Raw genomic sequence first — 25,355 nt, 5'->3', positions numbered from 1 at the left:
TGAACTGTACAAAGTAGGTAGTTCGTAGCACCTAGTGTCCTGGGAGGGACTCAGGGAGGACCCTAGTGTGAGCTTTTCGTTTCTTTTTTTTAAAAAAAAAACATTAGTTCTCCAATATTGCTCAGCCACGAGAGTTCAAAGAGCAGCTGTGGTTGTGGTGATGTTGTTATTTCCATTTCTGGAAATCGCACACGTGTACAGTACGGATACTGTGCAACTGTGCAACTTTCGTCCGATGCGACGCTGAGTTATTATCTCGACTCGACTGTGTACCTAGGTAGTCACCCAATAATACCTAATAATGCATATATATATGTATATTTTTCTCAGTTATCTTCTTCTTGTTGTCCTTCTCATGCTTTCAAGGAGAGGATCCAAAAAAATAAAAATAATAATTTGGCTGATCGTCGTTTGAGATTCATAACCAACTTCCTAAATTACTATATTCATTGATCATTGCATTGATTGCATTGCATTGCATTTGTGTAAAGGTTTGTTTGTGCCAGTTGTGAAATTCGGCTTATTTATTATCCTGCTTTCTTCTTGTTATTGCTGATTGTTGTCAATTGTATAATGTTCCTCAACATGTAAGGTACTGCACTCTGTACAAGTTGATATTTTATTACCCCGCACCAGCGTGTGGAATCTGTTCGTTATCTAAGTACGATAACCACCCCACTCATCACTAATTACTAGGAAATTATATACTACCTAACCTCGCTAGATAGATAGCTAGCTAGCTAGTAAATCCAACCCCATTAATGAATTAACCCTGTCCTGTCCCCGATAATGAATCTGATCCGATCTGATCTATTTATTTTTTAATTGATTAATTGACTAATTAATATATTTGACTTTTGTTTAAACGGGAACTCCTGCCGTACGTAGTATACAGTACAGTAGTACGGTAAGTAGTACCCTTAATTTATCTCTATTAATTAGATCTAACCAAGGTACCGTACATACATACTGCAGCAGATATATACACATACAGTGCCCTTGTATACCTAGACACAAAAATGTCTTCCACTTCCTCCCCCTCACGAATCATCCTCGTCACAGGCGCCAACCGCGGCATCGGAAACGGCATCGTCCAGCGTCTTGTCGCAAAGGCCCCTTCCCCTACTTCTTCAGACGAAGGCAAAAAATGGACAATCATCCTCGCCTGTCGCACCAAGCGCTCTGCTGAGGAGGCTATCCAGTCATTCAACGCCAGTATTATTGATAATGTATCCCTCGAACCGCTAGAGCTAGAGCTCGGCTCCGACGAGAGTATTCTCGCCGCGAAGAGGAGTGTAGAGGAGAGGTTTGGGCATGTGGATGGTAAATAAACCCCTACCCGTACCCATACACATACATGAACACTATCACACTAACAGCTTATGTACATACACAGTCCTAATCAACAACGCCGGCTCCGTCACGCGCGTCAACCCCACCAACCCCTCCTCTGAGACAAACAACTTACGCGCGCACTTCGTCGAAACATACAACATCAACGTCGCCAGCGTAGCGCTCACCATCGACACTTTCCTGCCTCTCCTGCAGCGCTCCCCAGACGCGCGGATCATCAATCTCGCGTCGCAGACGGGTTCGCTCGCCTTCGCCGCTGGCACCGACTTCTTCCTTACGGAGGAAGTAGGGTACAGCGTTGCGAAAGCCGCGCTGAACAGGTTGACTATTGAGTTGTGGAAGATGTATCGCGATAAGGGCATTTCCTTCTACTGTGCTTGTCCGGGGTATTGCCGGACTGGTCTTACCAAGTATACGGGGCTCAAGGACCCGGTTGAGGGCGCGCGGGTGGTTGAGGAGTTGGTTCTGGCGGAGAAGGGGAGGTTTCCGTTTGGGTTTTATGCGTTTGAAGATGGGGAGATGCGGACTTATCAGTGGTAGACTAGTCTGTACAGTACAGTGTACTGATTGCAATCCATTATCTTCCCAGATCGACTCGTACGATTACCTGGACGGTTTATTATCCAACATTTACATTCATGCTAGTACATAACCGTCAAGCCATTCACCGTCACTCATAACAAATGCAATCATATCCCACAAATGAAACGCCTGAAGCCAGCAAGCAGACAGTAAACACAAACAGACAGTAAACAGACAGCAAGAGTAGAGAAAGTCCCGGTAACCAGCCAAGAACAATCTATAAACAGAACACAGATTTGAAAGCAGCTTAGAAATCCTCGTCAAAGTTCAACCCGCCCTCGCACTCGTCCTTCTTCTCGTCTTTCTTCGTGCTGGCCATGACGCCCGCCTTCTGGTAGTCACCAACCCGCTTCTCGAAGAAGTTGGTCTTGCCCGACAGCGAGATGTTGTCCATAAAGTCGAACGGGTTGGTCACGTTGTAGTACTTCTTGTTGCCCAGCGCCACCAGCAGTCGGTCCGCAACGAACTCGATGTACTGGCACATCAGCTTGGCGTTCATGCCCAGAAGAGCCACAGGAAGTGCCTCCGTCAGGAACTCCTGCTCGATAGCGACCGCATCCGTGATGATCTCCTGGATGATCTCCTTGCTCGGGCGGTAGTTGAGGTGCGAGAACAACAGGCATGCAAAGTCCGTGTGCAGACCCTCGTCACGAGAGATCAGCTCGTTGGAGAAGGTCAGACCAGGCATCAGGCCACGCTTCTTCAGCCAGAAGATCGCGGCGAAAGAGCCCGAGAAGAAGATACCCTCGACTGCAGCGAAGGCGACGAGCCGCTGAGCAAAGGTGGCCTCCTTGTCCTGGATCCATTTGATAGCCCACTCGGCCTTCTTGCGGATGCAAGGAACTATACACAATGTTAGTCGTGCATCAGCTGCGGGCAGTGACGGGCCAACGTACTGGTATCAATGGCATCGAAGAGGTACTGGCGCTGCTTGGGCTCCTTGATGTAGGTGTCGATCAGGAGGGAGTAGGTCTCCGAGTGGATGTTCTCCATCATGATCTGGAAGCCATAGAAGCAACGAGCCTCGGGGATCTGGACCTCCGAGCTGAAGCGCTCGACCAGGTTCTCGTTGACAATGCCGTCGGACGCGGCAAAGAACGCGAGAACCCGGGAGATGAAGTACCGCTCGTCATCGTTGAGACGGTTGTTCCAGTCATGCAAGTCCTTGGAAAGATCGATCTCTTCCGCCGTCCAGAACGAGGCTTCGGCCTTCTTGTACATCTGCCAGATCTGTGTTGTGGAAAGAAAAGCCATGTCAGCAAACATTCCTTCCCGTGCGACGCGAAACCACTTAACGCGCGACGCGTGTATGGACGTGCCACCCACCTCATGGTACTTGATGGGGAAGAGCACAAAGCGATGAGGGTTCTCTTGAAGCAATGGTTCGTTTGCTTCGATCTCCTTGATGCCCGGAGCCACCTTGGGGGCTTCCTGCACGGTGGGCTTCTCGACGACCGACTTGTCCTCAACGGCGGCAGTGTCGACGGCGGGGGTCGACACGGGCGCGTTCTCCTTGTTGGAAGGCTCGAAGCTGAGCTTCTTGACAGGCGAGTCGCTCATCTTGAAGTTCTCCAGAGAGGAGGCAGCCTAGGAATTGGACGTCGTGGTCAGTATACACAATGCGCGACGCGTCTTGCCTGCAGCGGCGACGTGACGACATGACGTACCTGCTTCGAGGGAGTGAGCTGGGTGGTCATTGTGAACAATTACAGATTTAGAGAGGCACCGCTGGCAGAATTGGCCACAACAACACAGGCAGAAGCAGGAAAGACGGCGGATGGTCTGGGTTGGGAAGAAAAACAGACACGCTGGTGGGCGAGAACTCGCAGAAATACTTGGCTGCGAGGCCGAACGAGACGTTAGCGCGCCGGCCCAAGTCACGTCTCACGTGACATGGCGCGCCTCCCTCACGTCACCCGCCCGCGCGCAGGCTTCCAATGACAGGCCGTGCCAGGCAGCGCGTCGCAGCCAGCCAAACACCTGCCTCAACACCGGATTTACGGGTTTTGCAGCTGGAAATACTTAAATCCAGCATAACCTGTTCCGGCTCTCGCTGCTCCGAATAGGCCGGCCCCACTGATCAGATACGCGTTATCAGATCGAACCCAGCCATCTGTCTGGTCGACGCGTCTGTACAGAGTACATACTACTCTGCTGAATACCAAAGATGCTTCTTTTTTACAAGGATCCTAGGTTAAGAACAACCTGATGAGTCACGGATCTGACAAACTTTCCTTTGTCCCACAGCTACAAGATTTCGCACTACCATGGTCTTTCGTAACGAGGGACCAGGCAGCAACCTGGGAATTGTACCATAGATGGCCCCAGGCCGTGTCCTAGCCAGCTAGCTCAGGCAGCAGGCGGAATATAGCGTGTCGCGAACGGTATGGCTGTACGAAGTAACTTCCTACCCTTGCATTACCCTGTCTGGTGAATGGTGATAGCTACCTAGGCATCCAGCCCCTCCATACTTCCGCTTGAGGAATCTGTATCTGGACCATTCATCATTCTGGAAATCGAGGTGGCCCCTCTTTCTTTGACTCCGGTACGCGTTCTGAATTCCAACTTTCCAAGTACTGAACTACCAGGGATCGCAAGGCAAAAACAAGGTTAGCTTAGGGAATTCCCGAACAGAAAATAAAACGCCTTGATCTACAAAGTGTCCCGTCTATCGCTCGATGGTACCCAATATGTACAAGAAATCATGAGAAATTTCCACAAAAAAGGAAAATAAAAAGGAAAGATTGTCTCTCCAAGAGACGGACGCGTTGGGTCTTTTTGTTCACAGCTTAGCGCGAAGAGAATCAGGCAGGATGCGATCCTCGATCTTGCGAATCAGTTTGTTGGTCTGCTCCGCAAGACTCAGGGTCAAGATCTACACCCAAGTTAGTGGGACGCAATCGAACCACAGGCGCCAGGAGACGGGCATACCGTATGCGGGAGAATACGAGCCAGATGAGCAAAGTATCCCTTGTAGATCGCAAAGAAACCTTCGGTGGAGATCGTCTTGTAGAGGCAGTCGAACACGCCTTTGTAAAGGTTTCCACTCTGGTTGTACATCCGGGACATGATCGTGTCTGCATTCCGTCAGCCAGAGCCCAGCTGTACTCCGAAGCCACTTACCAGGCGGGTGCATGACGCAGCATACGACGAATCCAGAAACGGTACTGCTGGCCAGATGGAGAGCAGGGCCTTCTTCCATCCCCAGGTGTCGGGTCAATCGTCGCTTTGCGAAGAAGTATGTTGGCAATTGGACGGAGCTGCCAAAGCCGGTTCGAACCATGGCGGCTCCCACACCCCGGTAGAGTCCCTTGACCCCTTCACCACGATAGATCTGTCGCAGGCCGTCATACGCGTTTCGGTACTGGTGCTGAGTTCCGACGGGAAGGAACGGCGAGTAGGACTGGAGTCTGGTCTTCACCAGAAAGAAAGGCGATCCTGCTGCAGCGCCTATGATGCCCGACGTTGCTCCGGAGAAGACATTGATGCCGAGAGACTGGACTTTCGGGTCGTTGTAGATAGCAGTGGTGAGCGCGGTGCGCAGGGGTTCGTAGAAACCAAGACGGCAGCCGTTTAACAAAATCTGGTATATATACTTTTCGTCGTGTTCGTCAAACAACTGTCGTGAGAGCTTCTAAAGGGAGAATTGCTACATACGGCCGTGCCCAGGCCTCGAAACAGGCCCCTGGGTCCTTCATTCTGCAGAATGACTTTGATTCCATGGAAAACACCTCTGTACTTCTTCTCGACGGCGTTCTTTGCCTGCAGTTCTCCCTGCAGTTGTAATCTGTGGCAGCATGCATCAGGTCTTCGCTGCCGGCAGACGTGCGCGTGTCAGGCCAACATACCGAATCTTCACTGTCTCAAAACTGTGCGTGACTGTGACCGCTCCGCATGCTGCAATGCCTCCAGCAATGAATGCCCTGCAATGACACCATCCTCATGTGAGCCTCTGTACTAGTGTCTGGGCCTCATCGCCAAGGAATCGTCCGTACCCTGTGGTGGTCGACATCGTCTCAGACGCACGAGCTTTGGCCCCGATTGCGGACACCGCTCCGCACCAGCGTTATCAGTGTCACAAGGGCGTCTCTGCTCAACAAAAGCAGGCAAGTTCTCAACAGGGGCCTCTCAGACACAGGGGGAAAAACGGAGCGGAGAGTGAGAAGAAAAGGAATGGGAAAAAAAGAGAGAATTAATAATGTTCTGGACAGCTATCGATGCAGAGGAGAATTGCTTAAGGAGAAGCTGACATGGCTGTGGGCGAACTGGGGCCGCTGCCATTGGCCCGCTCCAGGAGCCAAGGCGCCCTAGCCGCGGCCTTAATCGGCATTGCTTTTCCCGCCCTCCGACTTTCGGGCTCGGCCCGTCGCCAGCCGATCGGCGGTGTTTGCTCTGTTTGCTCAACAGTCATGTTCCCCACGCGTGACTGCGAAAAGATAGCAGATCGCGTACTCCGTCAGTCCAGAGGGTGGTCGACAGCGACACCACCACGCCAATTGACCATCTCCAAGTCATGTCAGCCTGCAAGTGACTTACGGTCGGCACTGAGGTCCTGGCAGCAATGGCGGAAACTCAGCAGCAACAGCAGCAGCCTCCGCCGCCGCCGCCTCCCCAGTCATCAACCCCTCCCACGCAGAAAGTCTCCGATGTGATCCGCCATTATCGTCCAACAAAGGTAGGCTGTTATCGGTGGTGTTGTCGAAGTTTTTCGCCGGAGATGGCTAGAGCGACTAATGTTGTTTGATTGTAGATATTTCGATGTGGGAAGCCAGACAGCCCGGTTCACATCACGTCCCTGGATTTCGACGACCAGGGCGAGTACCTGGTAGCTTCTGGCGACGATGAAGCGATTCAGGTCTTTGATATCAAAGAAGGAAAGTCCACCAAAACGGTGCCCAGTAAGAAATACGGGGCCCATCTAGCGCGGTTTACACACCACTCTCGCCAGGTCCTTCATGCCAGCACCAAGGTTGACGGTACGCGACCTTCTTCCATTCCGCCGCTCCATTCTTGGCCGCTGACCTCGTCCAGATTCGCTACGTCTGCTGGATTTACACAATGAAAGCTACCTGCGCTATTTCTCGGGCCACACGGATAAAGTCACCTGCTTGGCGCTCTCTCCCGGGAGCGACGCGTTCATCTCATGTTCCAAGGACGACACGATCGCGCTCTGGGACTTGAACTCGCGCAATGCCCAGGGGAAGCTGAAGCTGGCGACCCCGTACCTGGTCGCGTTTGACCCGTCAGCCACGGTCATCGCCATCGCGTCTCAGTCGACGTCTTCGGTCTTGCTATACGACTTCCGCAATTACGACAAGCCGCCATTCGCGACCTTTGACCTTGCACCACACGAGGAGAAGTTTACGCCCTCCACCCGTGGTAGACTATGGACCCGTTTGGAATTCTCGAACGATGGCAAGAACCTCTTGGTCGGGACAGACTACCACGGGCATTTCGTTCTGGATGCATTTGACGGAACTTTGAAATCCTTCCTGGTCGGCCGGGGCGGTTCGACTGGGAGGGCAGCTCCCATCTCGACCTCGGGGAAGCCACTGGGCCAGGGAGACGCCTGCTTCACCCCAGATGGACGGTACGTCATAGGAGGTGCAGGTGAACAGCCTGACGTTCTGGTATGGGACACGCACCAGACGCCTGGCTCAGACTTACTCTTGCAGCCCATGGCCAAGTTGCCTCACAGAGGCCGCACTGCGATCATCGAAAGCAACCCGAGATACAATATGATTGCAAGTGCCGACAAGGAGATTGTGTTCTGGTTGCCTGAGGAGGGCGCAAAAGCATCAGAGAAATAGACGCTGGCCCAGCTGGTCGTCTGCTGAAGATACTTATGAGCTGCTAATTCATGACAGGCATACCGACAGCCTCAACTGCGGGTTTGTGGAGTTGTCGATGGTGGACACTCCTCGTTTTATCTACGGTGGCATACCAATTCCCACTCATCATGGTCTTCGATTCTTTTCTTTACCCACCAAGCTCCTGGCTGTATCACACACCCACACCTGAGGTCCCTGTAAAGCATCGTCGCCGCCCCTGTTCTCTTCAATGATGTTCTCGATCTGTTTGACAACCGTTCTGTTGCTGGTTACCGTCACAATCCCCTTGACCCATCCATAGAGAAACACGCTGCGGTTGATAACCGACAGGGCTGCTGTTACTTTGTGAGCTACCGGTGGCAATTTGCCGTCTTGCAAGCCTGCGTTGATATCCGGTTGAGCGTTGACCACCTTGATCGGAATGAGCCACTCGCGGGGGATCTCGTGATCCGAAAGTCGTTGGAATCGTTGGAGCAGATCGAGCGTGTCTGATCCCCGATCTCCCATCAAGATTGCCGTCCTCTCCTTCTCTGTGTCTGTCCCAATGATGTCGACGATCTCTCTCATGCGCTTCGCTGCCTCTTCGGTGCAGATCAGGTGACGGCCTACCATTGCCGGCCAGAGTTCGCTCGGGACCAAAGGTTGTTCCTCCTCCAGCTCGATCTGTCGTCGGATAGCGCGGTGATGAGACGGAGACGGGGCGATATGTCGGATGTGGGAGACGTCAGAAACGAGAGCCAGGAGCAGCGTACAGTCGACATTGAGGGTGGGGGTGAATTTTTCGTAAGGATTCGGGAGCAACGTTGAGAGGGGGAGGTCTTCGGGTGTGACCGAGCTTGGATCGCGACTCCCGTCCAGCTCGTCGTTGAGCACGTCCGGGACGTGTGTTCCGCATTCCACCGTGACGCCATAACTGCGGATGTCGTTGAGGACGGCGTCGATTTCGGGAATGCTGCCTTCCACGATCTTGGGCATGACGAACCGGATGCGCGGGTGTCTGTATCTAACGCGCACTGCGCGCGCAGCTTTGGCCATATCCGAGGCTAGCTTTACCAATTCGATCTGGTCTTCCTCATCTGTATCAGTGGAGTGTAGACTCTTCTTCTTCCTGTCGTATCTCTGCCTTTCTTCTTCTGCGTCTTCTCCCCCAGAAACTAGAGCATCATCATCGCTCTCATCATCCCTATCCCACCCCTTCTCCGCCATCTCAAACAGTAGCCTATTCTCCGATATCGTAGACACTTTGACCCACTCCTCGCCATTATCAGCGACGATATCCACAAAGACGCTTTTCCGCTTGTCCTTGCTGGGGCGTTTCTTTTTCCCTGTAGCAGTAGTAGGAGGAATAGAAATAGCATCTTCGTCTTCATTATCCTTCGATTTCATTCCGCATTCTTCTTTATCATCAACAACATTATGTTCATCATGATGGTGATGATGGTGATCGTCATCCCAATAAAACCTCTTCCCAAACGCCACCACGCCCATACACCTCTTCTTCGCAACCGTCCACACAGCGACATAGAACGGGAGATTCGACGACCTCAGCGCATGCAGAAGCCTTCGCTCGGACTCTGCAACATCTGCTGCGTCAGCAGCAGCACCATCATCACCACCGTAGGTTTTTGCTGCTGCTGCCGCCGCAGCAGCAGCATCAGCAGCCAACCGCTCCAACGTCCTCAATTCCGAGAACACGTTCGACCGCAACTGCCGCATCTCGGTCAGATGCTGCTGCTGCTGGTGTCTGCGGAGGCGGGTGGCGAGCGCGGCGAGGAAGGTGTCTAGTTCGGCGAGGAGGAGGCGGCATTGGTGGAGGAGTTTGGTGGAGAGGGTTGCTGCTGTCGAACTCGTCGAAGACGAAGTCGTCGTCGTTGTTCTTGTTGTTGAATCATCGTGGTCGTTGTTGGCGGTGGGGGCGGGGTGTGTCATTTTCGATATAGTACCTGGCTACAGTATAGGAGGTAGTAGGATTTCAGTCGATCTATGTATGTAGATATGATTTCCTGTCTATCATTTATTTATTTCCTCTTCTTCAGTCTTCATGAATAATAGGTAGGTATATAATATATTTTCCAAAAGACTGAAATGAAGGCAGAAAATTATAACTATGAACACTGATGGAAGGTTTTTTTTAAAAAAAAAAGTAGAACGGAGACGGAGAACTGGTGGGATGTAAAAACATAATAAGATTAGCGGGCGCAGTGCGGCTGCTTTTTCCAACCTTAATGCAGGTAATATTACTCCATAGTTTCCAAATTAAGGATGATTATGTCATTGTTCGTTTATGCTTTTGCCTCATTAATTAAATAATATATTATTTCCCTCCCTGTCCATGTTAATTAATTAAGAGTTATCATCCGATCTACTGCGCCTAAACGAACAGGTTAACAGATTTCTATAATGATAATAAGAAACAAATCGAGATGAATAAATAAATAAATACTCCCAGGCCAGTAAACCAGTCAAATGTACCTTTCCGCAAAATATACAACGCCAGAGTTACCGCAGCAAGCAAACACTAACAGGAAATAATACAACGAGCGAAGCAACAGTGTGGAAATCGTCAGACTGATCCCGCGGACTGATCCTGGACAAGCATGCACGCTATTACAGTATCCAGGTTCTCCTTTAACAGTTCCTACCTATCAACGCAAACTCTAGCATCGCTGACCTGCGATTCCTGCCATCCTTTATTTATCTTTATCGCTGGTCAGCTTCTTCCTCTCACTCGTCGAATTCCGTGATGAATCGTCCTCGTCTTCGGACCACTTGTCTCCGTCTTCCTCGCCGACAGCGAAGATCGTCTCGCCGTCGAGCGATTCACGCTGCCGCGGCGCAGGTTGCACCGGCTTAGGAGGAACGGGAGAAAGCTCCCGCTCCGGTTCGCGGTGTCCGGCCTCATCCGGCCCTCCCAGTGCGCCTTCTTCATCCAGGGAATTGGCAAGCGAGCGGATCTCAAAGCCATCATCATCTTGGGCGAGCTGCCAACCCAGTTAGTTTTTTTTTGCGGCCAATCGCAGACTTCTTCTTACCTCGTCACTCATCGCAAACCGTCTGTTGTTCGCCGTAGGCCGCCACAAGTAAGCAATAAACGCAATATCAAACAAGTAAACGACGTTGAGCCAGCCGTCCAGAACAAACCATCTGGTCTTCCAGTGCGTCGGCACAAAGTCGGCGTTGTCGCGACCGGCAAATGCAAAGGAGTTGATGAAAAAGAATCCAAAGATCACAATGATGCTTCCGAGGATGCACCACCACAGCTTCTTATACATCATCGCTTTGGTCTTCTGTCTTCTCTCAACAAGATCCTTCATCGTCATGTTGAGCGAGTTCAAGGTCCAGACGTAGAATGCAGTCAACGTGCCCGCGAGCGGGAGAATCACGAGCAGAACAAGTGGGCCGGCGCTGTCTGGTGTGATTGATAGACTGGCTATGGCGTAGATGACCCCAAAAACGAAATGAGCAATGGCCAGAATGCGGACATAGATCATGGTCCGACCAAGCGACGGCTTGACGACACCATAGCCCATACACACAATGAGAAGCAGGAAGAAGGAGAAAGAATTGCGGCCCGCATTGAGGATGGCAACGATTATCATTAGCACCTTTGCCATTAAGTTCGAGCCGTGTCGATTCTGATAGTCTAGACAGGAGTTAACGCTAATGGATCGACGCTGAAATCCTTCTTGAACATACCATAGAACCCCCAAGTCATCAATTGCTCGACTATGAGGAAGACAATGATGGCCGTGATATAGTTCTGAACGGGCACTGTCGACGGTCAGTGGACAACCGATCACAGTGGAACGAGCAACGCTTACAGATGTCATGCCGATTTTGGACATAGAGAAAGGCCCAGAAGCTACGTTAAATGTGAGCACGTCTTCCAGTCACCTCGATTCATGGAAAAGACATACATCCCAATCACAGCATAGACTATTGTCAACCCTCCATAGAAAGGTAGCTTCGCAATCTGGGCAGCCGGAAGCTCTCCGTAGGAATTTCGAAATTCAACCACCCCTCTGTAATCGTGACCGGAATACGCATATGTGCTCACACAGTAGAAGCCCGTCTTCTTCACTGGGTAGTTGACGGCAATCGGATCTTTCAGATGGATGGCCTTAGACACAATCGGACTTTGGGCAGCCTCGGAAGCATTGGCAGCGAGAATGAAGGAGCCTATCTCGTCTTGGGTGCACAGCTTGGCTTCGACGTTGCTCTCGTCACAAATAGTCGCCAATTCCTGCCGGTGGTGTGAGTATATTTCGCATGAGGATGCATTCGAGAACGGGCTTACATCTCCTCCCGGAACGACTCTCCCGATTAATTCCTCATCGTTCCACTCAAAGATCACCAGACTGACAAGTGGATCGCCTTCCTCTTCACTGTCGACCTTGACGAACTTGGTCAGGATAAATGGATCGACATTGCCTCCCCAAGCCTTCCGGCTGTACATTCCGGAGCATCGTTGTCGGTGCGCGTCATCTTGTTTCTGGATGTAGACGATGCATCAGCAATGCTCACTGCCACAGAAATCACCCGAAAGAGGCTCCAACCAGTTCCAGTTCGTTCGCAAGGACCCGGCCTGCCAGCAGAGCAGACAGGCAGAGGGTCTGAAGCCAGCCCTTCATTGTGGCCGGCGACAGCAGCTAGCCTCCGACGGGCGGTCAGCGCTGGATATTATTTCAGGATGAAAGACAATCCCAATTGCAGACTGGACATCCAGATGGATCCAGGTGGGAACGAGCAGGATTGCAAGGCCCGAGGCCTCCGCATGGACGTGTTCTTTGGGGAGCTGAGAGAGCTGAGCCGGAGCTCCAGGGACATCGTGGCTACACGCACGCCTCTCCGAGCATCCGCGTGTTGGCATCTCCGGCCAATGAAGGCGCCGCCCGCAGCGGCCCGCTCTATTTCTGGCAACCCGCCGTCAGCAATTTTCCCCTCCATACTAATTTTTCTAATAATATCAATATCAATCGACAGCAGCAGTCTCCAGCTCGCGCAGATGCCAGGCAAACATTTCGCAGACCCTTGCGTCCAGTGTCAGGATGCAGAGGCATTCGCAACGGTGCGCACTCGCCGTCTGTGCAGGTCTGTACAATCTTCTCATTGCTGTGTCTAGGACAGAATGCTAACCGCCTCGTCGTGTAGAGACTGCTTCTTGCGATATGCCACTGTAAAGGCCCTCCAGCGTATAGACAAGTATCGCTCGGTCAAACACGCCCCCCACGACCGACAGCGCAAGCTCTTGTTGCCTCTGTCCTATGGCGTGTCGTCCACGGTGCTGTTACACATGTTGAACGAGCACCTCGAGCGGCAAGTCGCTGGAGGAAAAGGCCGTGTCGCATACGAGCTGCATGTGCTTGTTGTCGAACCATCAACCATCTCCCCCGCCAGTCCATCCTGCGAGGCAAGGTTTGAGTTGGTCAAAAAATGCTTTCCCCGACATACATACACGACGGTGCCGTTTCATAGTATCTTCCAATATGATCCGGATATAAAGGACGCCATGTATCAGTTTGCAGGACCAAACTTTGTGGATGATGAAGCCAAATCGGACCACGATCGCCTCGAGGCTTTGCGGGCCTCGATTCCTAGTGCTACATCCAAAGATGATGTCGACAACATTCTCCTACTCAGGCTGATTGCTGCGTGCGCGAAACACTACGGTTGCGAATGTGTGATCTGGGGAGATTCAGACAGCCGTCTGGCCGCAAAGACTCTTGCCAACGTGGCCAAGGGACGTGGAGCCTCGTTAACATGGCAAGTCTGCGACGGTATGTCCCCGTGGGGCGTACAATTTATTTTCCCGCTTCGGGATCTATACAAATCGGAAATACAACTCTATGCAAGCCAGGTTCCTAGCCTGGAAGAGATTGTCATTCCTGAACAGCCAACATCGGAGACCATGTCCAACCGGAATCTCTCGATTGACGAGCTCATGAAGCAATACATCCAGACCCACAGTGAGAAGTATCCGGGCGTGATGGCTAATGTGGTACGGACCGTGAACAAACTGCAACAACCTCCGATCACAGCAGATCAGGCACGATGCGCTCTCTGTGCTGCTGCTCTTGAGACAGCGGGTGGTTCCGCTGATGGGACACCCAGCGAGGCTCAGGCCCGATTTTGTTATGGATGCGCAAGATCTGCGCCCGAGCAAGTCACTCGACGGAACGGATGAGGAAAAGAAAACTAGAACTCATTGTGACTACATACAGGTTACATGACTGATTAAACACGATAGAGATTAAACAAGATGGAGATTATAGATGGGAATCAGCAGGGTCTATGCGGTGCAGAAGCAACCCCTGGAGGGGATCACGTATAGCGGATAATCCCGGTTTCGAGATCCCCTTGTCCTTGTTTCCGCCCGCCAAACCAGCCTCTGTCGCGATTGCTGTCTGGCCTACCAAGGGCCGGCGGCGGCCTTGTTGGGCTACTGGTGATATCATCACGGGCATGAGGTCCAGGTCCTGCTACCGTGTCCGCTGTGTAGATATGTGGATTTTCCAGCATGCCCTCGTATCTGTCGAATTCTTCCGGGATACTGGGATCCACGGGACGCGGTTCCTGACGGTTTTGTTGTCCGTTATTCTGCCGGGCTTTATCTGGCTTGGCTGCCCTGTCTCGAAGATATTTTTCAAGCAGGATCGCGTTTCGAGTGTTGCATTTATAAATTGCATCTGCCAGGTCGCCGACAAACGGGACCAAACCGATAAGGAAGTCAAGGACAATGTTGAACATCATCCTGCTGTAGAGCTGGGGTGGAAGTCCACCATCAATGTTCTGGCAATCGCGAACCACCATCATGGCTAGCGCAGTATCCAGGCCGTCTCCAATACTGCCCAGGGTCAGTGAGGTCTACAAGACGGATAACAGGGATACTTACAAAGGGAACAACCCGATTACACTACCCCAACCAAAGCGGATCCCGCAAAGGTTGAAAAGAGCATAGTCGAGTCGATAGGCCCGACGTTTGACTCGATTGAGAATTTTGGCATCATTCTCGGACAAGCCCGGGGGAATGGCCTTGCGACGTCTGGTTGTCTTCTTGCCAAAGGCTTGAGCGAGCCGCGAGGCGGGGACAACTTCAAAATAAGGATCCTATACGAAATAAGAACGCGGAAAAGAACAGAGCTGAAGGATAAAGAACTTACCTCTTGACCAAATTTGTTCCTCGCAGTCTCATTCAAAATTCTCTTTCCCACGAATGCAGCCAGTTGAGCTGCCATGATGCTCCGTGATACTAGTCCTGCCTGTCGAAAGTAGAGCGATCAAGTAATATATGTCCTAGAATAGTGACAGCTGGACAGAGAGTTGGGCAGCTTAATTAGGTACAGGCTGCTTGTATCAGCAGGCGCCGAATGGGCCAGTCAGAGGGTATCCCAGCTACCCCTTTCTGTTCTCCAGAAATTTCCGGTCAAAAATGAAAGAGAAGTGTAGACTACGTAGGGAGATGTCATGACTCTTTGTCCTAAGCAGACCATAAGCGCATCCCATTCATTTCACTGTCTGGTCAACCCACGTCATTCCGCATCCAGGACATGAGACAAGCCACAGCACTCTGACTGCGCCACAAGTGGCGGACAGCCATGTGGCGGTGCAAAGCCACCTTCGTGCCCTACTGGGAGGTAACTGTGGCGGTGCACTTCCAACACCGTCCATCATGCAAGCATTCCGGCTCTTTGACAACCAACCACCTCTCCATCCTCAATGCTCGGTCTTAGGATTCTCACTCTCCCGCGTCCCAGGACTCCTGACGTGGTCTGATTGTTCTGCGATTCTCTTTCTGATCGAGACTAGGGATTGTTTATCTTATCCGCCACTGACTGCGTTCGTACCTCCCAAGCACTGGCCACCCGCGCGCCTTGCCTGGGGTCTTCCTCGAGATCGGCTAGCTTCTCGCGCTTCTTCATAGCGTGTTGAAATGCTCGGCTCCGCCAGACACTATGACCGAAACAAAGCTGCAGCTAGAAGACTGTGCGTTTTGGCTGCCGTTCGCCGTCCTTGTTCCTACGGTGTGATGAGCTGACAAGGGATATCCGATCGTTGACATAGGGCTGGATGACCTCTGCGTCCGGTTCATCATAAATCTCCCTCGTGAAGAACTCGAATCGGTGGAGCGCATCTGTTTCCAGGTCGAGGAAGCACAATGGTTCTACGAGGATTTCATCCGGCCCCTCGACCCGGCTCTGCCGTCGCTGTCCCTCAAGGCCTTTGCCATGCGCATCTTCCAGCACTGTCCGCTCATGTCCCAATGGTCCCACTACCACCACATCACCGCTTTCTCCGAGTTCCTGGCTTACAAGACCCGCGTTCCTGTTCGGGGAGCTATCCTGCTGAATGACTCGATGGATGAAGTCGTCCTGGTCAAGGGCTGGAAGAAGGGCGCCAACTGGAGTTTCCCCCGAGGCAAGATCAACAAGGATGAAAAGGACCTGGATTGTGCCATCAGGGAGGTCTACGAGGAAACTGGCTTCGACATTCGAGAGGCCGGCCTTATTAAGGATGAGAACGACGTCAAGTACATCGAAATCACGATGCGGGAGCAGCATATGAGGCTGTACGTCATCCGTGGTGTGCCCAAGGATTTCCAGTTTGCCCCTCGGACCCGAAAGGAGATCAGCAAGATCGAATGGTATAAACTATCGGAGCTGCCCACTCTCAAGAAGAGCAAGAATCATGACGCTGCCAATGCGAATAAATTTTACATGGTCGCGCCTTTCCTCCACCCGCTGAAGAAGTGGATTGCGCAGCAGAGGAAGCTCGACGCCAAGAACCAAGCAGCCTCCCTGCAGATGACACAGACCGAGGGTGAAACATCCATGGATGAAGCGTTCCATGCAAACGGCGGATTCACGCCGAAGCAAGAGGCCCGTCGCGCAGCCATTTCTAGTGATCTTCCCGAAGTCGCGACTCCTCAAGATGTCTCTTCTCACCTGAAACGCCTTCTCAATATCGGTGGCACCGGTACTGCCTCGCCGTCTGGCCCACAAGCTGGCGCGCCTTCGTCCTCCGCTAGTGACCCCTCCAAGTCGAATGCTCTGCTGGCACTGTTAAGAAGCGGTTCCAATAGCGGCGGTGGTCAGATCAGCGAGAACGGTGTTGGAATGACACCGCAAACTGCTTCTGCGCAGATGCCCCCGCAACACCTGTCTCCGTTGAACCATTTTTCCAATTCCTCGCAACCATTTCCATTCTCAAGCCAGCATGCACCTGGCCCTAGTGGGCAGCCGCAGCCGCAGCCGCAGCCTCAGTCCCAGCAAAGGCCTCCCACAAATCCTTTCCCTCCGCTCAATGCGGGATTTCCACCCGCATCTCAGGCGTCTCAAGGACCGCCGTTGGATCGCTCTTTTGCGCCAAATACTGGGATGCCTCCCTTTTCCGGATACCAAAACGCACCAGTGCCGGGGCAGCCGGTTTCGGCTCTCAACAATCAATTCAAGCCATTCCAGTACGCGCAGAGTTCGGGTCCATCATATCAGCCGCCTCAACAGCATGTTCCAGCCCCATATCAGCAAACTGGTGATCCCCAGTTCGCCCAGCCGATGCAGAATGCCCAAGGGCCAGTTGTGCCCCCGGCAAGTAAACTGCCGCCTCCGAAACTGACTAGCCATTCATTAGCTCTTCTGAGCGTCTTCAAAAACGACACTACTCCCACAGCTAAGCCGGCTACTCCTGCTGTTTCGCAACCCGAATCCGGGTCATCGGCGACACACAAGCCGTCGCAGCACCAGGACCACCTGCTGAGTCTGCTCAAGGGGTCATCTTCTGCTCAAACAACAACGACCGCCGCAGAGTTACCTGCCCAGCCAGTGTCATTGCCATCGCTTCCAAAACAGATTCTTCAGCGTCCTAGTCAGGGCGATGGCAAACCTCCAGCGAAGCCTGCAAATATCAAGAAGGAGCGGCACGAGGAGGAAGCTCTGGCGTCTGCCACTGTTTCTGGGCCATTGAAAACTCCTGAATTCGACAGAGCCGGCAAGCCTTCTAAGAAAGCAAATGGCACGTCGCGGAAGACGGACAAAGAGCGGCGGACTCCGGCTTCGCCGATTACCATTTTGTCGCGGCCACAGAGTGCGAAAAGAGACTCTCCTGCGCTGGCGGAACCGGTTTCACGACCCCAGTCTCAGACACCGGTCGAAAAAGCGAAGTCACCGGGTCCGTCGAAGCATTTCCAGCCACAGATCCTTCGCCGTTCCGATAAGCTGGATCTGAACGAAATCCTCCCTAGCCGTACCGTGGCAGTTCAAGAATTGTCTCAGAATCAGCCGGCTGCGGCCGAGAAGGAGGTCGTTGTGCCGCCGAATCGGGTCACGCAGCCAAACTTCGATCGTCGCCCAAGTCAGACGGCCGCACAGAGGGAAGTCTTGCTCTCTCTGTTCGGGAAGTCGCCCACTCCCCAGAGCTCGACCCTGGCTACAAAAGATGAGCCATCCACGGGCCGACCTGCCGTTTCTCCCGCTCCTAGCCACGAGACCAGCTTCGGCAGTGCCGATAGCGGTGCTCGAACGGGGACGAATAGGATGACGTCGTCAGACAACAAAGCGTTTCTGCTTGGATACCTGGAGGGAGTTGCCAAGGGGCAGAGGTGACCTTGCTGTGTAGAGTACAAGATATCTGTAGCAGCTTAGTGCATGGTAATGCTACAACTACTACACTTATAAGCTACAGATATTGCATTCCTTAACCTGTTTCTTCAGTCTGGAATCATCTGTAGAAATAAATACATCCTTCTGTGCCTACTACTATGCTTGCTACACCCTGATAGATTGGTGCCAGGGTTAGGGTTAGCTAGGACATCTGTCTCCGCGTATTACGTCAGTCCGATTCTGCTGCCGCCCACCGCCCGCGTCCCTTCATCGCCCACCGCAGTCCGATCTTCTTCCCCAGTCGAATGAGTCGCCAGCACTGTGCTTCCAGATGGCTCCTCGTCCCTCCACCCGTTTCATATGCTCGCGATGCCTGAGCCGCGGCAGAGCCTCCTTCTCGACGACGTCCCAGTCCGTCAGCAACAGAAACAACATGACCTCCCGCCCGTGCCGCCGCCAGCAGGCTACACGCGCCTCACCAACCGCGCCCTGATCTCCATCGCCGGCGCGGACAGCACGTCCTTCCTGCAGGGCATGGTCACGCAGAACATGCTCATGGGCAAGGAGCCGGTTCGTGCGCCGCGGCGAACCGGGTGCTACAGTGCCTTCCTGAACGCGCAGGGCCGGGTCCTCCACGACGTGTTCATCTATCCTATGCCGCCGGGCAGCAGCAGCAGCAGCAGCAGCAGCAGTGACGGCGCTGCGAGTGGCGATGATCCGGCCTGGCTGATCGAAGTCGACAAGGCGGAGGTCACGAACCTGCTGAAGCACCTGAAGAAACACAAGCTGCGCGCGAAATTCACCATGCGCGCGCTCGACGACGGCGAGCGATCGGTCTGGGCGTCGTGGAACGACGAAGCGGAGCCCCGATGGGCGGCGTACAATCTCGAGTCGGACCTCCCCTCTCCCTTCTCGCCGTCTTCGCCGATCGCGGGCTGCGTCGACACTCGAGCTCCTACGTTGGGTTCGCGCTTCGTGACGCCAGGGACGGACGACTTGCGCACGCATTTCCCGGACGAATCCAAACTGCCGGGGAAGGAGGTTCCATTGGCGACGTATAATTTACGGCGGATCCTGCACGGCGTGGCAGAAGGCCAGGGGGAGATCATTCGCGAATCAGCGCTGCCGATGGAATGCAACATGGACATGATGCAGGGGATCGATTTCCGCAAGGGCTGCTATGTCGGGCAGGAATTGACGATTCGCACCCACCATACCGGTGTCGTGCGCAAGCGGATTTTGCCGGTGCAGCTGTATAACGGCGGCCAGGATGCGGCGCGGTTTATCGAGACGCCGGTGTATGATCCGACGACGGAGCTTCCTCTGCCGCCCAGCGGTGCGAATATCTCGCGAGTCAGTGCGCAAAAGGGCCGCAGTGCGGGGAAGTTTCTCGGGGGAGTTGGCAATGTCGGGTTGGCGCTGTGCCGGCTGGAGATGATGACGGACATCGTACTGACGGGGGAGGGGAGCCAGTACAGTCCGTTGCAGGAGTTCAAAGTGTCGTGGGACGACGGTGTGGAGGAAGGGACTCCCACTCCGCATGCTGCGTCGGAGGGCGAGGTCAAGATCAAGGCGTTGGTGCCGCCATGGGTCAGGGAGTATATTCTGGCCGGAGGAGCGAGAAACTCCAACTCGAGCGAGGGTCTGCGGGCGCGCGACATGGTGGAGCAGTTGGAGGAGGAGGCAGCAGACCGGGAGAGAAGTTGACAACAACCAGCTTGTCCTAGGAACCCCTTTACTCTACACTGTTTCTACTGTCACTACTACAAGAGAACGAGACTGTACCTAATCCTGTATACCAGTGCTGTGCTGTACATCCCCTCTCTGCTCGATGTTGATGACTGTCCATGAATACTGGTGCAACATTAGTAATACCTTATCTTTCATGAATTCAGTTAAAGAGCTTATGCATGAAATAATGCCTGTTTATGTACAGTGCAGTACGAGTTGTCGACGTTCTTTGAGTCTGCTCACCATCTGCGCCGCTTGCGGAAGGTCTTAGTGTATATCAGCGTCATAAGCAAGACGGGATCTGTGATTGAAAACTCTTTGTCATATGGGCTTAGAACGCCCTCCCCAGAAAATCTCGGGACTTTTTATTTCATCATCTGATTCATCCTCACGTGTCACGTTGCTTAGGTACATACCTACTGTATGGCGTATGTACACTAATTACAGCATTGCTTATTTCTAACCTTGGTCTACTGCAATAATACTTTTTAAACTTGACTGAATCCCAGTGTTAGGAGAAAACAAACCTCTATGTACTTCGATGTGCCTATGAGCTTCATTTATTTAGTGTCTGACTTTCTCTGTACTGTAAGTACATACATACGTGCTGGAAGTCGTCTTTCTGCATAAATCACGACGGACTAAGTTAAGGACCCTGGACAGAATAGTCACAGAGTCAAAGAAAAGTATTTTTTTTATGCAGTGTTTCAAACAAGTTATGGGGATTACGTATATATACTTGTTTATTTAGGTGCTTAAACGCAACAGCTCCTTAAATGTAGTACATCTCAACATATTTCAGCATTGATATATGAAACAGCACCAACCTCCACGAGAATACCAGGCTTATTATCTGACTTTTTTTTTGAGGAGATGGATATTACATTCTTTCATCCGCAACTACCCTCCTACAGCATACGTAGGCATATTTATTTATTGCACATCCGGTTAGATACTATTTGCGTTTCAGCCACAATGAATGAACCCTTGCATATAGACAAAGGAGACGTTTATTTATACCTCGCAGCCATCGACTCAGCTTCCCATCCGGACAGACGCGTAGCCGTGGCCGTGGTCTTTGTGTGGACCGGGACAGGATTGCGATGCGACGTTCATTGTGTAGAAGTTATAAGCAGCATGTTACACCCCCATGGTAAGTACTGTCCAACAGAAGGGATATTCTTTTGTTGACTATCTTGTGCTAATTTACAGAGTATTTCTTCTAACTCGTTCTTGTATACTTGGTGAAAACATGGCCGAATGTCCGCAAGAGATGGACGGACAGGACTTCTCCCCCGACGACAGACGTAACCCTCGAGCGTGGAGCGTCCGCAAAAAGAGTCTGATATCCATCGTCTGTGCTGTGTCGTACTTTGTTGTGTAAGAATCATCCATCGCAGACCTGATTTCCATGCTGTGTGTATCAAGCAGGTCTAATCTATATCGTGCAATGTATGCACGTACTTTGAGACAGCCTCTTCGCCAACGCAAACTACATCTCCAGCATCTACGGAGTAAAAGCAGATTTCCACGTCTCCGACACCCTGGCCATCCTGCCCATCACCCTCTACTCGTTCGGCTTCGCGCTTGGCCCGACCTTCGGCACCGCCTTCTCCGAGATCCTCGGCCGGCAGTACTTCTATAAGACGCTGCTGGCGCTCAGTCTCGTGTTCACCGTCGTCGCTGGCTCCGCGAGGAACTATGCCACTCTCGCCGTTGGGCGAGCGCTCGCAGGCACGCTGGCGTCGCCCTGCGTGGGCATCTTTGCCGGCATGCTGAACGACCTCTGGGACCACAGCGCCGAGCCGCTGGGCAGCCAGTTCGTCGTGATATACGCCATGTTCGGCGCGTTTGCGCCGCTCGTGGGACCCATCTCGGGCTCGGCCGTCGTCTCGGTCACAGACGACTGGCGCTGGACCTTCTGGCTGACGGCCCTCTTGCTGGGGGGTTGCGTCGTCATAAACCTGCCCGTGCCAGAGACGTTTGCGCCGAGGATCTTCCGCGAGCCAGACTCGTCCTCGTCGTTGTCCAGCATGACGCTGCCAGCTGCCCTGCGCGTCGGCCTCGGCCGGCCGCTGCACATGCTGCTCGTCGAGCCGATCATGCTCCCGACAGCAGCGTACGGCGCCGTCGTCCAGGGCATTCTGTACGTGTACTACGTGGCATACCCGTGGGCGCTGCAGACGCAGTACTCGTTTTCGGTGTATCAGGTGGGACTGAGTTTTCTGTCGCTGCTGGGCGGCAGCATCGTCGCGTTTCCTATCATCAGCGTGGTCGATAGGACGATGTATCAGAAGGCGAAACGCCGAGCGGAGTTACGGGGGGAGTCTGTTGCTCCGGAAGAGCGGTTGTGGTGTTGCATGATTGGGAGTATTTTGCTGCCGATTTCGTTGTTCTGGTGATACTCCTCCATGCACCCATTTTTGGAATATTCGCTGATTGTTGTTTTTTCCTGCAGGTTCGCCTGGACCGCCAATTCCTCCATCCACTGGACTGTCCCAGTCATGTCCGGCGTCCTCTTCGGCTGCAGTTTTCCTCTGAATCTTGTACGCACGCACATACACATCATCCTCAGACTCAAACCAACCTTATTCACTAACTATTCTATCAGCTCGGCTTCCCCTGGTACAAAAACGACATTTACGGCGCCAAATACGGCGCCTCGGCCGTCGCGGTCGAGAACCTGCTACGCTACCTCTTCTCGTCCTTCGTCCCGCTGTTCACCGTCCACATGATCCAGCACCTGTCATTCCGGTGGACCATGTCCTTCTGGGGGGTTGTTTCCCTGGCGCTGATGCCCGTCCCGTGGGTGATGTATCGATGGGGGCCGTGGCTGAGGGTGAGGAGTAGGTATGTGGTGTGTAGTAGTAAGGGGGTGGATCTTTAGTTTTGCATGTTGGTAGTAGGATAGTTGTTTATATGTGGTTAGTACAGAGGGGAGGATTTGTATGTGTGTGTGTGTATTGTACTCAGATGGAGGATATTATCAGAAATTCGTTAATGAATGTTGGGTATGATAAGCGGTAGAACCGGATCAGGCACTGATTCTCATAGATTGCTGAACTGGCTACTGTAATATCTGCATTTTTTTTTCTCAAACAAAAAAAAAACCAAAGAAAGAAAGAAATCAAATAATGTAACTGCAGAATGACTATGGCTAGCCAGGACTTAGGGCTAGGGCTAGGACTGTCTAGGGCTACGTATAACCTCCTGACCTCTTTTTTCATCCATTTACGATCTCTCTCTCCCCCTCTCTATCGGTCTTCTGTCTCCACTCATTCACAATCCCGCGATAGTCCTCCGGCCCATACGGCTCAAACATCTCCGCCAACCGGCCTCGTTTCCGATGCGCACGCAGCCCCAGGTCCGTCAGCAGCAGGTCGACGTACGGAATGGCGTCGAACACAAAGTCGGGATGCTGGCGGCCAAAACCGCCTGGGTAGCGCCATTTGCCGAATTGCGTGTGCATGGCAGTTTCCCATTGAAGGTCTGAGTCTGGATCTGGATCTGGATCTGCTGCCTTGCTTGCTACCGAGCGAGTGACCGCTGGCTTCACGTCAAGCTTGTCGTCTAGATATGCTGTCGCCCACAGCGCTTGTGTCTGCGCGATAATCGACACGTTGATGGTCATCGTTATCCCGAGAAAGACAATGGATCGGTCTTGGATCATCCCTGGCGGGACCATGAACCGCATCAGTCGGAATGGATGCGGCGCCTCAGCTGCCGCATTGCTGGATAGCGGTTTGTACCTTGGGTTGCTGGCAGGCTGGTCTCGCAGACGAGGGAAGCGTCTCAAGATCTCCTCATCAGCGTCCTTGACGAGCTCCTCGTCGAGCACGTCCGGGCTCCATGGAAGTCCCAGCTCCCGGTCGATTCCCTCGGGCAGGAACTTCAGGGGCGGCGTGCTCTTCCATCCCGTGCAGCAGATGAGGGCATCCGAGGGCAGTGCCTCGCCGGTGGACAGATGCACCGTCTTGGGCGAGACATGCGTGACGTCTGCGATGTGGACTTTGATAGTCCCGTCGCGGACATAGTCGAAAATGTCAGTCGGATAGTTGAAGATACTCAGCCCCGAAGCCACCCAGAACGGACTGAACCATGGTTTGAGCTTCTTCGTCTCTGGATGCTTGTCGTACCCATTCAGCTGGATCACGTCCTTGGCCAAGATGCCCCAAAACGCGTCGACGATCTTCCGCCCCAGCCAGGTGCCATGGAGAAAGCGTCGGATACCGGCGAATCCGTCTGCGTCGCCCCAGACGCAGGGGCTAAACCAGGTCAAGAAGCGCGTGGTGACCAGCTTCTCCAGCCATTTCCTCAGCGGCGTGACATACGGCGGTGCCATCCAGGTCGGTCCATGTCCTGATTCTCGGATGATCCAGTCCACTTGCACTCCGGAGATCGCGCAGGCATATGCGGCATCCCAGGCGGATTTGGTGCCCCCGAAGATGGTCGCACGCTTGCCCTGCTGAAGGACCTCCGTCTCGTAGTTCCGCAGTTTGCGACAGTGGAACAGCGGGGCGTCGAAGGAGTCCTGGCCTTGGAAATCGGGGAGAAAGGGCTGCGACGTCATGCCGGTGGCTACGATGAGCTTGCGCGTGTGCAGAGCTGTGCTGGACGGTGCGGACGAGGCAATAGTGAGCAGCCACGATCCGTCCGGCTGACGCTCAGCGCTCTCAACTCTGCTATTCAGGCGGATCCTGTCCGCGAACCCAAAGTGCTCGGTGTACTTAACCAAGTAGGCATGCACCACATCTCCAGGGATGTGTTCGCCGGACTTGACCCCAAAGGTGTCCTCGTCCATGGGAAAGTCGCTGTACTCGTATGTTCCGAGCAGGTTGTTCGACTTGAGGCCTTTGTAGAGACGGTGTCTGGCCCAGACGCCGCCGATGGACGATTCTGCCTCAACGACAACGACCGCAGCAGTCGGATTGACCTCGAGGTACGTCTTTGCGGCCACGAGGCCGTGCCAGCCTGCTGGCGTTAGCAGCAATTTGCGTCAGGGAATGCGGCAGCAGCTGTGCACTCACCGGACCCAATGACGACGAGGTCTACGCTCTCCATGTTGAATATGTATGTACAATACCCTAGGTGGGTGAAATGAAGTCGAGTCTTGCCGCGGTGCGGTGCAACTTAGAAGCGGTGAGGGGTTGACTCCTTGCTGCTCGTAATTAAACCTACATTAGCGTGATGGCAGCAGGGGTATGGCATGGCATGCATAGCAAGGAATAAAAATAATACTGTCGATTCCAAGGATAAGAAAATC

General features: G+C 53.0%; 11 protein-coding genes across 11 annotated transcripts; 5 read left to right on the top strand and 6 right to left on the bottom strand.

Annotated features, from left to right (window-relative positions):
* Nucleotides 1-766: 766 nt before the first annotated feature.
* T310_5915 (Ribonucleotide reductase) lies at nt 767-3,632 on the bottom strand (the record flags this gene model as incomplete). The annotated part of the gene is made up of 8 exons (XM_013471244.1): nt 767-810; nt 967-1,007; nt 1,175-1,194; nt 1,358-1,364; nt 1,469-1,894; nt 2,220-2,778; nt 2,832-3,522; nt 3,603-3,632. 8 exons carry the CDS (start codon nt 3,630-3,632, stop codon nt 767-769), a joined length of 1,818 nt encoding a protein of 605 aa, XP_013326698.1.
* A 1,085-nt stretch (nt 3,633-4,717) lies between these two features.
* T310_5914 (Mitochondrial oxaloacetate transport protein) lies at nt 4,718-5,218 on the bottom strand (the record flags this gene model as incomplete). The annotated part of the gene is made up of 3 exons (XM_013471243.1): nt 4,718-4,810; nt 4,867-5,012; nt 5,059-5,218. 3 exons carry the CDS (start codon nt 5,216-5,218, stop codon nt 4,718-4,720), a joined length of 399 nt encoding a protein of 132 aa, XP_013326697.1.
* A 967-nt stretch (nt 5,219-6,185) lies between these two features.
* Nucleotides 6,186-7,745, top strand: T310_5913 (WD domain, G-beta repeat containing protein; the record flags this gene model as incomplete). Its single annotated transcript, XM_013471242.1, has 4 exons — nt 6,186-6,390; nt 6,495-6,610; nt 6,686-6,911; nt 6,967-7,745. The coding sequence occupies 4 exons, from the start codon at nt 6,186-6,188 to the stop codon at nt 7,743-7,745; spliced, it is 1,326 nt and encodes a 441-aa protein (XP_013326696.1).
* A 147-nt stretch (nt 7,746-7,892) lies between these two features.
* T310_5912 (uncharacterized protein) lies at nt 7,893-9,695 on the bottom strand (the record flags this gene model as incomplete). Its single annotated transcript, XM_013471241.1, has 1 exon — nt 7,893-9,695. One exon carries the CDS (start codon nt 9,693-9,695, stop codon nt 7,893-7,895), a length of 1,803 nt encoding a protein of 600 aa, XP_013326695.1.
* A 761-nt stretch (nt 9,696-10,456) lies between these two features.
* T310_5911 (Integral membrane protein (Ptm1)) lies at nt 10,457-12,397 on the bottom strand (the record flags this gene model as incomplete). Its single annotated transcript, XM_013471240.1, has 7 exons — nt 10,457-10,747; nt 10,799-11,409; nt 11,463-11,537; nt 11,588-11,628; nt 11,684-12,009; nt 12,064-12,258; nt 12,323-12,397. 7 exons carry the CDS (start codon nt 12,395-12,397, stop codon nt 10,457-10,459), a joined length of 1,614 nt encoding a protein of 537 aa, XP_013326694.1.
* Nucleotides 12,398-12,894: 497 nt separating this feature from the next.
* T310_5910 (uncharacterized protein) lies at nt 12,895-13,950 on the top strand (the record flags this gene model as incomplete). The annotated part of the gene is made up of 1 exon (XM_013471239.1): nt 12,895-13,950. The coding sequence occupies one exon, from the start codon at nt 12,895-12,897 to the stop codon at nt 13,948-13,950; it is 1,056 nt and encodes a 351-aa protein (XP_013326693.1).
* Nucleotides 13,951-14,175: 225 nt separating this feature from the next.
* T310_5909 (uncharacterized protein) lies at nt 14,176-15,001 on the bottom strand (the record flags this gene model as incomplete). The annotated part of the gene is made up of 4 exons (XM_013471238.1): nt 14,176-14,205; nt 14,250-14,610; nt 14,659-14,873; nt 14,927-15,001. 4 exons carry the CDS (start codon nt 14,999-15,001, stop codon nt 14,176-14,178), a joined length of 681 nt encoding a protein of 226 aa, XP_013326692.1.
* Nucleotides 15,002-15,718: 717 nt separating this feature from the next.
* On the top strand, nt 15,719-18,364 carry T310_5908 (Decapping enzyme Dcp2; the record flags this gene model as incomplete). The annotated part of the gene is made up of 2 exons (XM_013471237.1): nt 15,719-15,749; nt 15,828-18,364. The coding sequence occupies 2 exons, from the start codon at nt 15,719-15,721 to the stop codon at nt 18,362-18,364; spliced, it is 2,568 nt and encodes an 855-aa protein (XP_013326691.1).
* A 366-nt stretch (nt 18,365-18,730) lies between these two features.
* T310_5907 (Aminomethyl transferase) lies at nt 18,731-20,068 on the top strand (the record flags this gene model as incomplete). Its single annotated transcript, XM_013471236.1, has 1 exon — nt 18,731-20,068. One exon carries the CDS (start codon nt 18,731-18,733, stop codon nt 20,066-20,068), a length of 1,338 nt encoding a protein of 445 aa, XP_013326690.1.
* A 999-nt stretch (nt 20,069-21,067) lies between these two features.
* T310_5906 (MFS multidrug transporter) lies at nt 21,068-23,168 on the top strand (the record flags this gene model as incomplete). The annotated part of the gene is made up of 7 exons (XM_013471235.1): nt 21,068-21,245; nt 21,307-21,472; nt 21,567-22,238; nt 22,551-22,638; nt 22,704-22,942; nt 23,027-23,038; nt 23,120-23,168. 7 exons carry the CDS (start codon nt 21,068-21,070, stop codon nt 23,166-23,168), a joined length of 1,404 nt encoding a protein of 467 aa, XP_013326689.1.
* A 147-nt stretch (nt 23,169-23,315) lies between these two features.
* Nucleotides 23,316-25,153, bottom strand: T310_5905 (Uncharacterized protein; the record flags this gene model as incomplete). Its single annotated transcript, XM_013471234.1, has 2 exons — nt 23,316-25,063; nt 25,120-25,153. The coding sequence occupies 2 exons, from the start codon at nt 25,151-25,153 to the stop codon at nt 23,316-23,318; spliced, it is 1,782 nt and encodes a 593-aa protein (XP_013326688.1).
* Nucleotides 25,154-25,355: the final 202 nt, after the last annotated feature.

Source organism: Rasamsonia emersonii (genome assembly GCF_000968595.1).
Source record: "Rasamsonia emersonii CBS 393.64 chromosome Unknown ctg1118621760344, whole genome shotgun sequence".
Taxonomy (NCBI): domain Eukaryota; kingdom Fungi; phylum Ascomycota; class Eurotiomycetes; order Eurotiales; family Trichocomaceae; genus Rasamsonia; species Rasamsonia emersonii.
The sequence above is the reverse complement of the archived record's forward strand: the minus strand, read 5'-3'. Positions and strand labels throughout refer to the sequence as shown.